General features: G+C 43.0%; 1 protein-coding gene across 1 annotated transcript in view; it reads left to right on the top strand.

Annotated features, from left to right (window-relative positions):
* NEK7 (NIMA related kinase 7) overlaps positions 1 to 15,192 on the top strand; it is a 92,944-nt gene that overhangs the window by 11,443 nt on the left and 66,309 nt on the right. Inside the window, exon 2 of the mRNA XM_018564551.1 lies at positions 4,593 to 4,678. Coding sequence (XP_018420053.1) covers positions 4,622 to 4,678 — 57 coding nt within the window. The 5' untranslated portion in view covers positions 4,593 to 4,621. The remainder of the gene's footprint in view (positions 1 to 4,592; positions 4,679 to 15,192) is intronic.

The raw sequence follows: 15,192 nt of genomic DNA, 5'->3' as shown, positions 1-15,192 counted from the left end.
TTTAAAAAAAAAAAAAATGCATTTAAAGAGAAAACTGTTAACTTAAAAATGAAAGTAAAATAAAATGTACCCAAAACAATTGTTCATTTATTAAGAAATTGGAAACAAACTACTGCTTCCTGTGGAAAAGGTTGAAGTGAACCTTTACCCCTTTTAGTAAAAATCACAGCATGCAGCTGATTGAAAAACCTCTTACATCTTGTTTTTCATTTACTTACAAAAAGAGTTCAATCTACTTCCTGGTCCAGTTCTGGCACAAATGATGTAATGCCAAAGCGTTGCATCCTGGGAAGGTTACATCAGCAGAGCGTTGCGGGGAAAGGCATTTTCCTCCCGTGAGATGTGCATGGTTACACGTCCTAGTCACATGTGCCAGAAATCCAGGAAGTAAATGGAGCTCTAGTAATCTGCCCTTCATTAACATGGCCACTGGCAGAATACTCTGAAAGAAGGAGAAATAAGGTATACAAAGCCAGCAGTTATCTAGATGTATGTGTTTGTAGATTGTCATTACTAAACATTTCTAAAGGTGTGTTCGTTTTTGTAAAGATATAGGTAACGGTCCGCTTTATGAAATGTTAGATGCCAGCTGTAAGTTTTTAGGTACGGTAACTAGTGGTCTCCTTTTAATTTTTTTTCCAGCCCTGCTTTCGCAAAGCTATTGCTTTCCACCAGCATGTTGCTTTTTAATAAAAGAAATACACTGACAAAGGTGCATATTTTCTGCCTTGGCAGTCATCTGGAGATAACTGTTTTTGGTTATCGCCTATTTTCAAGTTATTAAACACCTTGCATAAAGGTACTGATTGCTTTGATATTGTGTTTTTAAGCAGAAACAATTTCGGGGCCACCTGTTTTGATTTGGGAGGGTAAACAATCATATGTATGTTCATAACCTACATTCAAATGCTGGATAATTTAAGGCTTTAGTATTGGGTCCATTTATTAATGCTTTCACCCATCATTCACATCTCTTTGAATTGTGTCTGAAAAATGTGTGAACCTTGGAGGATATCACTAATAACCTGCATTTAACATTTGTGTGTGGTTACCAAAAGAGATGATTAAAATACAATAAAGTGAATGTATGTCAGTGCAAAATGCAGTCATATTTAGTAAATTGGTGCAATACATAAACATGTTCCAATTTTCATGCTGCACGGGAAAAATACTGAAACCCAGTGTGTGCTTTGCTTCCTGTTTGAGCCGACAACACAGTGTCAACTTGACAATCCAAATCAGTGTTTTCAGTCCTGACTACAGACCCCAACTTTTCCCCACTACACCTACATACATTCATTTTCCTAGCAAAGCAATGCTGCTTCCTTGATTCCCGAGAGTCTTCTCACACACTGTATTAAGTGACCAAGAATTTTACAAGCCTGGCAATAATGTTACAGGGAGTGATAAAAGCTGTTTCTTGCAAAAATAATGGTGGCACATGCTCTAGAGCAGAGGACATTTGGGGGAACATGTACATAACACGTGGCTTTATATTTTAAACACTTCTGATAGTTGTACTGTAGAGTAGGGCTAGATAACCTTGACACTCCAGCGGTGCTGAAACTGCAAATCTATGTCTCTGCCTCTGGGAGTCATGTCTGTGGAGGGGAAGGACCGTTGCTAAAAGGGAAGTATAGCGGGAAGAGGGGGGTAGGGTTGGAGAGAGGGCCAGATTTGAGCTGGTAATTCCATTTTCACAAAATACTTGTTTTCCTCCGCCTGTATCAGCACAGGCAGCGGGCAGCGGAGAAGACACAGGCTGTCAGGTGTCGGGGCCAAGAGAGGAGGGCGGGTCAGGTCCGGCACTGGTTGACGGGTCAGAGAGGCTCCGAGGCAGTGGATGTGTGCAATGGCCAGTTTGCAATAGACAGCCAAAACAGGCTGTCTATTGCACCTGCCGGCTGTCAATCAGCAGAGGAGGACCTGAAGGAGAATTTTCTCTTTCTCCCTGGCCGAAGCTTTTCAAGCCATGTGTCATTTTAATAGCTCCTTAGATGTGGAAAGGTGACACGGGGTCTACTAGAACCCTTATGTCGCCTTTTAAAGAGAACTTGTCATCTCCAATGTGCTATCACATAGGGGGCTTTTGAGCCCCACCATGTGATAGCAATAAAATTAACCCAAAAAATTAAAAAAATAAAGGTAAATAAAATGTAAAAATACAAAAAAAAAGTAAAGTCCCCCCCCACCCTCCTGCAAATGCGTGCAAACACTCTTCCCACCTGCAGTGCGATCGCCTGCATTGGAACGCACGGTACCACAATGCCCTGCGTTCCAGCGTGATTGCAGAAATTGTGCATGCAGTTTTATTCTGAAGTAAACTTTTTATTTTTGTGGCACTCCATTTGTGTATTTTATTTTAACTAAAAAATTGTATTTAATTTTTTTAAATCCGATTTGAAAAAATAATCAGCCAACTAATGACTATGAAAATAATCGTTAGTTGTAGTCCTACTCAGTGTGAATGAGGGCTTATGGCTATTCATTGACATTCATAATTATTTTTTAGTATGATGCAGTTCCTTTTAAATGATAGCCCTGTTTATTTTTATATATGAACAAAAAATAATTCTGAAAAGAGAGATGACGGGGAAAAAAGGATTATGGTTAAAGCAAGAAAGTATGGAAACATTGCTCTGGTCCTGAATTGGTTAAAAAATTGTCTAGCCAGACTGTCTGTGCTAAGCATGCCTGTAAACCATTGAAATTGTCAGTAATACACATATGACTTCTATGCAACTCCAGTAAAACAATCCACTATCAACACTTGTATGTGTTGTCATACTGTTTTAATTTTCATTGGGGATTTACCTGGTTTCCCTGACATGTCTGTGGTTGAACAGGTTGAGCTTAATGAGAAGGAAGTCTAAACTTCTTTCTGCACCTAATAATTTAACTAGCTGGTATTAAATTAATGTAATTTAATTACATTAATGTAACCATGCCTCCTAAATGTACTGAAGTCATGCATGCAAAATAGATGGTTAACCACTTAAAGGAGAAATATGGGGTTAAGGCTTTTCCCCATAGTTCTCCTTAGGGTAATGGGAGGACACAAACTAGCGTCCTCCGTTCACCCTAGGCTCAGTATACCGCGAGCTGTAGCTCGCGGTATACTGAGACGCCGCAGTATACCGCGAGCTGCTGCTCGCGGTATACTAAAGGTGCCCATACACCTTACGATTATCGGACGAAACTCTTCATCCAGCCCCGATTATCTAAAGGTTCAATCAGCGGTAGTTAAAAAAACCCATCTGGACGACTTGCGGTAATTGACCGCAATTTTCGTTTGCGCTTGCGCAGTGTAGATCGTACGACTTTTGACGGACGGAAACGCCACCAACCATGCGAACATCGTACAATCGACCAACGTTTTCAAACATGCTTTACCGTCAAAAGTCGTACGATTGTACAGTAATGTCGGTCGGGCACTCTATTCACACGTTACGGTTGTCGTACGAAAAGTCGATCGCATACGATTATCGTACGATAATCGTAAGGTGTATGGGCACCTTAAGACGCCGCAGCAGAAGCGGATCCCGACAATTATGTCTGGATCCGCCCAGCTGCGTGACTGACAGCTGGCTCTGCCTATCTAGAGGCAGAGCCAGCTGTACCCTCCCCCGCCCGTTCCGCCAGTCAGCGCTGGCGATCGGAGCGGCGAGGGGGGAATCCAGCCCCTCCCCCGTCCGTTCTGCCAGTCAGCGCTGGCGATCGGAGCGGCGAGGGGGGAATCCAGCCCCTCCCCTGTCACTGCAGAGAGCCGTGACAGGATCGGGAGGTGAGCGAACGCCGGTATGTGTTCGCTCACCTCCCGATCTACTGAGCCGACCTGTGACAGTCTCATTGTCGCAGGTCGGCTAGAACTATGAGGTGAGTGAAAAGCACTCACCTCATAGTTCTCCTTTTTAAGTGATTCAGTGTCCTATTAGCAGATTTTTGTCTCCTGGGTGGGTGACTGGTGTGAGGTGTGCCTGTGCAAATACCAACTTTTTAAAGTGTATTTTCACTTTTGCAGTTAAACTTGATCAAATATATTTGCTATGTGTTCCTATTTACACAGCATATCTGAAACATATACTTTAAAAAAGGTAGGAAATATTTTTTTTTTTTAGATGTTTTGCGGCATGGCCGATTCCATGTTTTTCTGAGCACTTTGACAGTGATCTGTCCTTATAGCAATATTTAGGACTGAAGTGTAAGGACTGTGTTAACATTTGAATGCAGAAGCCAGATTTGTAATCCTTTAATCCCTCACCCATCACAGCACCTACTAAGATCACAAATGAAGAGAAGCAAGTAGAAATTTTAACTCGAGAAACCCTAACCCAAGTAAAATTAATTTAAACTGCAATAAGCATTTTTTAAATATTCCTTTTAGCTTATTCTGTGTGAATGGGAACATGTGACTAATTTAAAACAGGTGTTTATCCTAATCTGGCTGTGAAATTGGAAATCTACATTACGAAAATATGGATGCACATAAATACAAGACTTTCTTTTAATTCATTTTCTGGAATTATGAAAGGTTGTTTAGTTATATCTTTTCTCTGTGTTATAGCTGCATTATTGTTTATGTTGTATTCCAGAGCTGTGAGGTGCTTGTGCATCTAAGATAATGGAAGATCAGTGTCAGGCCATGCAGGGACCACCAGTGCCCCAGTTCCAGCCACAGGTATGAAACATGCCATATTGTTCTGTGACTGTGCTGTCATCTGACTATATGCATGCCTATATATTTACACATGTAACGGAATATTCGTTAATGTCTTTGATGTTAAATCAAACAGTAGGTTGTGTTGCACCAGGCAATGCACACTGCCTATCTCCAGAGCAGGGCTAACGGTTCCTCCGGCAGCCCTTCCATTAAAAAAATGCAGCCTCTCCAGCCATTACAAGTATTCTACTCCTGTAGGTGTAAAATACTTGCCCTCTCCTACCACAGTGGTTCCTCCCACCGACTTATACATCACTGCTGGATGTTCTAGCCAGTGAGAGGAACCGCAGGGGTGGCACGTTTTCAACCACTGACGGTCAAATACTTTCACTGTCTTGTGAGTGAAGATGGGCCTGTTTTTCGATACATGGGCCTCTGGAAAAGTACTTATAAAAAGCTTTTGTTTTTACAGGCGTCTTGTGTAAAATGACCCTGTAGTGACAAGGTCACTATAAAGATAAATATTTCTGAATGGGCGACTTTACTTTAGTGATATTGTCCTTTTTATAGCTCCTGTACACCTCCTTCACAATGGTGTTAAATGCCCTCAGTGCCACTCTGGAGATCTTCGATGTGCAGTCTAGCACAGTGGACTTGCAACCCTATTGGTACTTTTTACAACAGTAGGTTGTGTTGCACCAGGCAATGCACACTGCCTATCTCCAGAGCAGGGCTAACGGTAAGTATGTTGCACCGCTGGGACACTGATTGGGAAGCTATGAAGGACAATTTCACTAATAAATAAGTTGTACTCTAAAAATCAGTTTTATTTGATAAGACATTTGGTTTGGTTTAACTCTCTCCAGTTTGAACCTAAAGCAGATAGTAATATTCCTTTTTATAGCTCCTGTACACCTCCTTCACAATGGTGTTAAATGCCCTCAGTGCCACTCTGGAGATCTTCGATGTGCAGTCTAGCACAGTGGACTTGCAACCCTATTGGTACTTTTTACAACAGTAGGTTGTGTTGCACCAGGCAATGCACACTGCCTATCTCCAGAGCAGGGCTAACGGTAAGTATGTTGCACCGCTGGGACACTGATTGGGAAGCTATGAAGGACAATTTCACTAATAAGTTGTACTCTAAAAATCAGTTTTATTTGATAAGACGTTTGGTTTAACTCTCTCCAGTTTGAACCTAAAGCAGATAGTAATATGGACTGAACCTTTTGATCTGCTTCATTTATCAAAGCGTTATTTCAAAATTACCTTTCTTAATTGCACATTACAAGACACAGGGAGGGGAATTTACAGTGTGGCAAATATTTGATCCCTTGCAGATTATGTAAGTTCTCCCACTTGCAAAGAAATGAAAGGTCTATAATTTGTTTATCATAGGTGTATTTTAAATGATGGAGACAGAATATCATCCAAAAATCCAGAAAAAACACTTGATACAAATGTTATAAATTGAGTTGCAGTTCAGTGAGTAAAATAAGTACTATTGTAAATGTTCTATAGGATTTAGGTCTGGAGACTGGCTAGGCCACTCCATGACCTTAATTTGCTGCTTCTTGAGCCACTGCTTTGTTGCCTTGGCGGTATGTTTTAGGTAATTGTAATGCTGAAAGACCCATCCACGACCCATCTTCAGTGTTCTGGCTGAGGGAAGGAGGTTCTCATCCAAGATTTTACAAAACATGGCCCCATCCATTGGTCCCTCAATGCGGCAAAGTCAGCTCTTACCTTTAGCAGAGAAACAGCCCCAAAGCATAATGTTTCCACCTCCATACTTGACTATAGGGATGGTGTTCTTGGGGTCATAGTCAGCATTTTTCTTCCTCCAAACACAGCGAGTCAAGTTAATGCCAAAGAGCTCAATTTTGGTCTCATCTGACCGCATCACTTTTTCTCACAATCCTTCTCTGAATCATTTAGATGTTCATTGGCAAACTTCAGACGGGCCTGTACATGTGCCTTCTTGAGGAGAGGGACCTTGCGGGTGCTGCAGGATCTCAATCTGTGGCGGTGTATTGTGTTACCAATGGTTTGTTTGGGGACTGTGGCCCCAACTGCCTTGAGAAAAATTCAAAAGCTCCTCCCGTGTAGTTCTGGGCTGATCCCTCACTTTTCTCATGATCATCCTAACCCCATGAGGCAAAATCTTGCATGGAGCTCCAGACCGAGGGTGATTTGATGGTTATTTTGTATTCCATTTGCAAATAATCACTCAAACAGTTGTTTCCTTCTCATCAAGCTTCTTGATAGTCTTGTAGCCCATTCTAGCCTTGTGCAGATCTGCAATCTTGTCCCTAACATCCTTTAACAGCTCTTTGGTCGTGCCCATGGTGGTGAGGTTTGAATGGAAGAAAGAGATTCTGTAGACAGGTGTCTTTTATATACATAACGAGTTGTCGTTAGGAGCACCTTTTTTAATTGACAGGACTAATCTGTGTACCACATAGCCAGTCTGTAGGAGCCAGAATTATTGGTAGTTGGTAGGGGATGAAATATTTTACTCACTGAGCTACAACTCAATTTATAACATTTGTATTATGTGGTTTTTTTTTTTTCTGAATTTTTGGTTGATATTCTGTCTCTATCATTTAAAATACACCTATCAGATAAATTATAGACCTTTCATTTCTTTGTAAGGGGGAAAACGTACAAAATCTGCCAGGGAATCAAATAATTATTTTCCTCACTGTATCAAAACTGGAGCAGTTGCCCATGGCAACTAATCGGCTTCTCTCTTCACCAGTTAAGATTTGAAAGCGAGAAGCTGATTGGTTGCTGTGCACAGCTGCTTCAGATTTTGTCTGCTTGAGTTTTGATCTTTAGTCTTAAGCCCTGGGTTATATGCAGCTACCTTCAGGTGATTAGTCACTGACAAAAAAAAAAAAGTAGCTGCAGTGACACCCCGCTTACAAACAATCCCTCTCCCAGCAAGCCTCAGCTGTTTGCTCGTGTCCTTAGGTAATGGACATTTCTCTCTATTGAGGGAAGCTTACCACCTCTTATGCTTTGATATTTCTTTTTTGAAGCTTCACCCTTTTCTGAACCTTTCCCGATCAATGATCCCTAAACTCAGCCTGGAGGCATTCCTGGGGCCGGTCTGTACTGTTGCTTTAGGCTTTGGAACCCAAGTGAGCACTCGCCTTGGCACGTGGTGCATCACGTTGAGTTAGTTGCAGGGTGTTATGCAGGTCCAGGGCCATGGTCCATCAGCTGCTGGAGCCCTATCCTTAAAAACCCCTCTAGGGCTATGCCTCCTAGTGACAGGTGAAGCCAGGTTAGAGTTTGTGTCTAACATCCTGCTCCAGGACCACAGTCACAGTAAGTCTGAACCTTGTTCCCTCCTCTGGAGCCTAGAGTACTGTTGTGCCCATTTCTCCTTAACCCCTTGCCGTCCGACCATTGTAAAAAAAAGACAAAAAACGAGTGGACGGCGGGTTTTTTTTTCTGAAAATTTTTAAAAAAAGGAGTGCGGAATATGTTCTTTTGCAATGGTAAATAATATATCTTTGACATGGTATTCAAACTATATAACATGAAGTCCTTTTAAAGAAAGATTTCTGAGACTTTACATAAAGTCTTACATTATTGCACATTTCCTCAGCTGAAGACTGAGCAAACCCACTTTTACACGGGTGGTCCGATCAGTTTCTTTGGCGGGCCAGATCTGATGCCTAACGTTAAGGTGCCCATACACCTTACGATTATCGGACGATTTTCGTATGCGATCGACTTTTCGTCCGATAATCGTATGTGTGCATAGCAGTGTCCGACCAACGTTACTGTACAATCGTACGACTTTTGACGGTCAAGCATGTTTGAAAACTTTGCTAGATCGTACGATTGTCGTAAGGTTGCTGGCGTTTCCGTCCATCAAAAGTCGTACGATCTACACTGCGCTTGCGCTAACGAAAATACGGCAAATCAATTACCGCATTTCGTCCAGGTGCTTTTCGTTAATTACGGCTAAATTAATTTTGCGATCATCGGGGCAGGATGGGGCTGCCGTTCGAAAATCGTACGACTATGCGATCATCGGACGAAACGTTTCGTCCGATAATCGTAAGGTGTATGGGCACCTTTAGTCTCCGTTTACACTTGTTATCTCCGACTCCGGCCAGGTCCAAAAAAAACAAACGTATCAGAGATCCATTTCAGCGGACATGATCGTTCCGGATCGGGGGTAAGCCTGATGTAAAAGGACACATGCGGTGACATTCACTCCATTCTGCTCTGATTAGGAGGGGGATCTGTTACCTGAATTACTATTTCAAGTTATGATCTGCTATATAAGCATTCACACTTACAGGTATGAGATTCTAAGGATTCATTCATGAGATTTTTGAGCTCAACACAATAACAGAATTTATTGGTATATAGTATCAAGACTTAAATACAATGAACCAACAATCTATTTAACTACAACATACAAAGAAAAGATTTAAACATGCCAAATACCCAGACATTGGTATCTAACAGACAAACAGACATACAGTTAAGTGGGGGAAAGATTATATGTATAGTTACCCATTAATCGTCACGTGAGGGCCCCATTCTGGTAAAAGAGCGCTAGCTTCTTTCCTCAATCATTAATATACCCCTGGTGTCTATAGGGATGCATGGCAAGTCTCCCATTGGTTGACTCCCAAGGCCTAATGGAGATTGGAGGGTTTCCAAGACCCTCTTTACAACTCCACGCCCCTCTCTATGCAATTATTCGGACATGCCTGGGCTGGACAATGACCCTATTTGCAATTCATTGGGCCTGCCACTCCCCTCCACAGTGATAAGCACAACAAAGACTTTATTTACCTCCTAGCTACCCCCACCTCAGGTGAAATGTTTAAAACAAGAAATAAAACTATATACATATGTCTTATGAAGATTTGACATAAACTCATAAGGTAACAGATCTGTGCACGGATCCCCTCCTGATCAGCATGTGTGAAAGAGGCCTAAGACGAAGCTTGATAGAGATGTCTCACCAGCACACCGAATTAACAATAACATAAAAAAAGTCCATTTATTGGATTCTCAGACAAGCACTTCATCAGACTCAGAAATGGCCGGGCTTTGCTTGAGCTGACAGGTGGGTCTAGTGCCCAGCCCACTTCCCCACACGGTGTAGGCGCTGGTGGGGAGGACCTGCGTGCATTGGAATGTTCCTGTCCATGTCCAGCGTCCTATCACCATGACAACGAGCGGCTGTCGGCTCTAACTGCTGTGACAGCGGCACACTTTTCTTCTTGATCAATCATTCCATCCCATTACTGGTAATTGTATAATCAGATCACTTATGTTCTCTTCCATCTTGGACCAAGCAGTAATAGATTATTACATTTTAGGATTGTTTTTTGTGATTGTTTTATTATTTTGAAACTGTTAATGGTGGAATTATGACGTCAGGGGGAGGGGATGGGTCGCCCATTTTCATTACTTGTATGTTTGAACCTGCATTGTCATTATGGAGCCGATGAAGGGACCCTGCGCGGCCCCCGAAAGTGCTTGTCTGAGTGACAAAATTTGTCAATAAATTTTACTTTTTTGAATTCAACGTTAATTCGGTGTGCTAGTGACAAGCTTTGTTGCTAACCGTGCCATTCGTGGTCACTACAAGCACCCAATCATATCTTACTGGGGATATCTGGTAAGGAGTGCAGCAAGTCATCTCTTCAGAGACCTAAGACAAGTGCAGAGTGTGTGCTGCACTATTAAACATTCTGTCACAGGGTCTTCCACAGGTTGTTTGCCTGCTCTGCCTCTTCTTCCCAAGCCTTAGGCTGGGTTCACACCTAAGCGTATTTTTTCAGCTTGTTTGTTTCGCGTTTTTTTTTAGCGCATTTTTCCATTCAGTGAAACCCGCTTTTCGCTGGCGGTATGATTTTCCTCCCCCCCCCTTTATTTTCTCTATTTAAAAATAAAAATATTTTTTTTTGTTTCACTTTTAAACTTCTTGCCGGCTCCACCCCCTGCGACGCGGCCGCTCGCAAGGGACGGAAGTCAGCAGCCGCCGCAGGACACATCGGGGATCGCGGACAAGGTAAGACCTGTACGCTGTATTCCCGAGTGTGGCTCGAGGTTACCGCTTTGTTAACCCCCATCCACACTCGGGAATACCAATGTAAACACGCGGCAAAATGCCCCAAAGAAGCTCCTGTACTTCTTTGGGCGTAGGGTGTTTTGCAGCGCGTTCCTACGTGCTGTAAAACGCCCAGGTGGGAACCATGCCCATAGGCAATCATTGGTTTTCACATGTTGAGCGCTTTACAGGGCGTAGGAACACGCTGTAAAACGCCTAGGTGTGAATCAGGCCTTACTCTTACTGTGCATGCGCTGAACTTTTTCTTCCATTGGCCACTCTTTCCTGCAGCTGGCATCACTTCTCCCTGCTCCACCAATACTAAACCACGTCGATCTTTTGGATGCTTCTGGGCCCAGGAACCTACAGTGTGAACAGTATGAAACGTCCCCGGTCTCTGAGGAATCAAGTCGGGATGACACATTTTCTAACAAAAATGTGGTATTGCAGTGTGCAATGATGCCTTTTTCTTTTTGGACTAACAAAATATATGAAAGACAAGCTTTTGAGAGTGAACCTCTCTTCAGGTCAGAAGCAATACACTTCAACTTGAATACTTGCTTCTTTAAGCGGCTGGATTCGTTATCTTCCATCGTAGTGCAATATAAATGGGTAAGCTGTATTAGTCCTGTAGACAAGACGTCAAAAAAAACAAAAACGTAGTATTGCAGTGTGCAATGATACCTTTCTTATTGGACTAACAAAATATACAAAGGACAAGCTTTCGATGCAGTATTGCTTCTGACCTGAAGAAGAGAGTCCCAAAGTTCAGTTTTAAAGTTTCTAAACCACCTAAAATCAGTTTTTCATTATTTTTGGCATCATGCCTCACTATATATAGTTTTTCTAAACTACAGGCACCAACACTTCTAATATATTCCTCAGTAGCCACAAAGGATATAAATCCACTTTGTGTGCGCTGAATGCCTTTGAAAACCCAGTTATCACTTTGTAAAGTATTTTTGATATCATTACTTTGCCGCACTTAGCCAGTGTAGAGAGAAAAGCTCTGGCTGCCGGCACAAAACTGCAGGGGAGCAGATACAAGACCAGTCATCCTGTACAAAGAGAGAGCAGCCGTGACCAATATTTTGCAGGAAGCCACTGCTCAGAGGCAAAGTTTAACTTTGGATCACTTCACAGATCTGGAAGAATAATGCAAAGCACACCAACATTCAAGTTAGAATACACATGCCTCTTGTCTTTTAAACGAGATTTGCTTATCCTGGAGTTTCGTTTTTTTACAAATCAGTTTCAAAATTTTCTTTTTTTCTCGAGATCCTGCCAGTGACCTTACTTCCTGTTGTAGACTAACAAAGTTAAGCCACTGCCTTACAATTATCATCAGCGTTGTCAACCTGCCATGTGAGCTCCTGGGTTGCACATTAGGTCTATTAGATAAGCAGTCCAAAAGCCAACTGAAGAATCTCTGGGGCAGAAACTGCAAAAAGATTTGCAGAAAAGGCAACAGGCATGATGCCAAACTTGCTGGGAAACAAATGTTGAGTTTTACTGGCACTTTAAAATCCTACCAGCTCTGTTATCTACTGGGTGCTTGATGGCATTCTTCTGGTACTTTGCGTTTAATGGGTTGTCTATTCCCAACAGTATCTGTAGTTAATGTTTGCTTAGGCACAGACTGGCCTTTCACTTTAGTGTTGGGGAGGAAGTTATGATCAAATCGTAACCACATTTGGTCATATACGTTAAGTTGTGAAACAAACTGTAGGCCAGCCCAGGATACCTTTCCGGCTACCAGCATCCTAGTGTTCTAGGAGGATAAATGTCTTTCCTTTAACTCTACTGTGTTAAAGAGTAACCTATTTTTTTGGTAGCACACTTTTTTTTATTTCTCAAGATTCCTCTCTACGTTGCTGCTGGTGTTGTCTCTGATTGCAGCTATCTAGTGTGGTCCTCCTCAGCCTGGCTTTGGGACTACCTTGCCTGGATCCTGATAGCCAGGAATTGGCTTGCAGGCATCGGGTTTCATGTGATGTTTTCCAGACAGTGGTCTTGTAAAGGTTAGCTGTGGAATGTTTCAGGCCCAGAGCCACTGTCGCAACCCCAGTGCTTGCTTTATCCCTGAAGACTCTTAGTGAGTAGGATGTTTGGGATAAGCTGTGGGAACCATCTCTTTTACTTAAGTCACTGGGTGCCATTATTTCCTGGGGTTTTGCTGAGGAAAGGATTAATGTTGTGAGACTGAGTGCTGATGTCATCTGCTGGGTTGAGTGTCCTGCCTGCTCTGGGCTCTTTCCCGCCATACTGCATCGGGGATGCATGTCCCCGCTGCCGCTCCTGCTTGCAATATCCACATGGAACTTTTATGCATTCCTGTTGCCCACCTACAATTATTCTGGTAATATCTGGCCATCTGACCATCACCTGCTACAAGCTATCCAGGTTTTCTGAGTATTTGAGATCTTGCCTCTGACCCTGTATGTTGCCTTACTGTCATGTGGTAGCAACATGTATGATTCTGGATAAGAGGGAGGGACACTCCAACTGTCCGAAGGAATTTTTTACACAAGTGGACTATTCCCAATGTGCATCCGACAGTGTCCTGCTGAAACTGGGTGCTTACTATTCTGTTAGAGGACACACCGGTCTTTAAAGGCCTAACTGATAAGCAGGTGGAAGGTCTTTTCTAGGAATCTGTCTTCATTGGTGGATCCGGGCCTTCATTTGATTTTGTGAAAATACCCATCATTTATAGAATGTGTGGAACAGATGGCTGTAACATTGAATTTCAGCTGTGGTAGATTAATGGAAGCCTCCAGTCTGCTTTTTCGCATGTGTCATGTGCAAGTATGTTGGTGTAGAGCACTTTAGCTGAAGTGCTGGACTCTAACTCAAGTTTAAAAATTGTTTGATTCATAAGTCCTTTGAGGGACTAAGTATTTCAGACCAGCTCTTGGCAACATGATAGAAGATGCTACTGGTGCCAAGAGCTCCCATCTTCCTTGGCTTAAGAAACCTAAAGAACAGACTGCAGCCTTCTCACTCTCTAGGAAACATCCTTTGCGTTTTTCCACTCCCTAGACTTCCGCAACAAAACCTTCCAAGCTTGGTTCCCCACCCACTTGCACTGACACTCAGTCTCTTCTCAGACAAGCATTCTTCTACATGAAGGTGTGTCCCCACTTCCTAAAATGAGGGGCGGGTGGGATTTGTCAAACGTTGCAGACCCTTAGACAGCTTGCATCTCATGGTATCCCTGTGCTACAAACAGGAGTTTTGTTCCCTGCCTCCTTCCTAGGTTTCTCACCTCCAGCCTTCCTTTGTTACTGCCCAGTTCATGTTGCTAAAACGTTCCAGGGATTTTCCAATCTGTTTTATTGTTTCCAGGCCCGAAGTGGGCATTCACCATATTCTGGATGTCGGAGCTCTAAATGTCTTCATTCAGGCCCAGAAATCTGTAAACATCAGGGAGGCTTTCTGACTTCTATGTACATCAGAATGCTTACCTACATGCCCCCAGCTTTCCAGCTTATCAGCGATTCCTATGCTTTCCTGTGGGGCTCTTGCACTACCAGTTCATGGTCAAAACCTTCTGACTTTCCACCAAGGTGCTGGCTCCAGTACTAGCCCTGCTGTACTCTTGTTGAGGGTGCAGTTGGCGCTGGCTCTGTTGGACGTTGTTACCTTGACTGTCCAATTTTTACACCGGTTTGGATGGATCTTGAACCGTTAGAAATTGTTGCTGGAACTGACTTATCATTTGAAGTACCTAGGTCTAGTCTTGGACCAAGCTCATGCCAGAATTTCTCCAAAGGAGAAATTTCAACTACTCTGCTCTCAAATTCAAACCTTAGTCCAGGAATCTGGGCCTCATGGTAGCCCCCCTTTACACCAAAACTCTGCAATGCGACATTTTGTTGCTATGTGACAAGTCGATCCGCTCTCTGGACAGACCAATTAGTTGGTTGCCATGGATTAAGTTTTCCCTGGCCTGGTTGTTTAGGAATGTCTGTCTCTGCAACATTGAACCATCAATCATCGGGGCGGAATCGGTGATCTCACTGCGGCAAGAGCACTAGAACAGATCTGCTCCTAAGCAGAACATCACGACCCAGCCTTGTCCTCTGTGAACATTTTAGACATGGGCAGTTGGCAGGCAGATATCCTCAGCTAGCACCCAGCGAAGTGGTCCCTTTTACCTGGAGGTATTCCTGGACTTGTGTTGCAGGTGGTGGATGCTGGATGTTGATTCCTCCCTTCCAGGTTTAACAACAAACTGGAAATGTTTTTCTCCTCCTCTGCTTTGCAGGTTCCAGATGGAAAGGTATTCCAGTGGTCCTCATTGCTCCAGGCTGGCCCAGGATGTGGTATACTCACCTGGTAAGACTCCTTGCAGACACTCTGTTGGCACTGGCAAATTGTCTGAATCTTCTGTCCCAAGGACTGATTTGCTATCCTGCTTTATGTCTGTCAGCTT

The sequence above is a fragment of the Nanorana parkeri genome, unplaced genomic scaffold (assembly GCF_000935625.1).
Source record: "Nanorana parkeri isolate BGI_ZX_2015 unplaced genomic scaffold, ASM93562v1 scaffold759, whole genome shotgun sequence".
NCBI lineage: Eukaryota > Metazoa > Chordata > Amphibia > Anura > Dicroglossidae > Nanorana > Nanorana parkeri.
The sequence above is the reverse complement of the archived record's forward strand: the minus strand, read 5'-3'. Positions and strand labels throughout refer to the sequence as shown.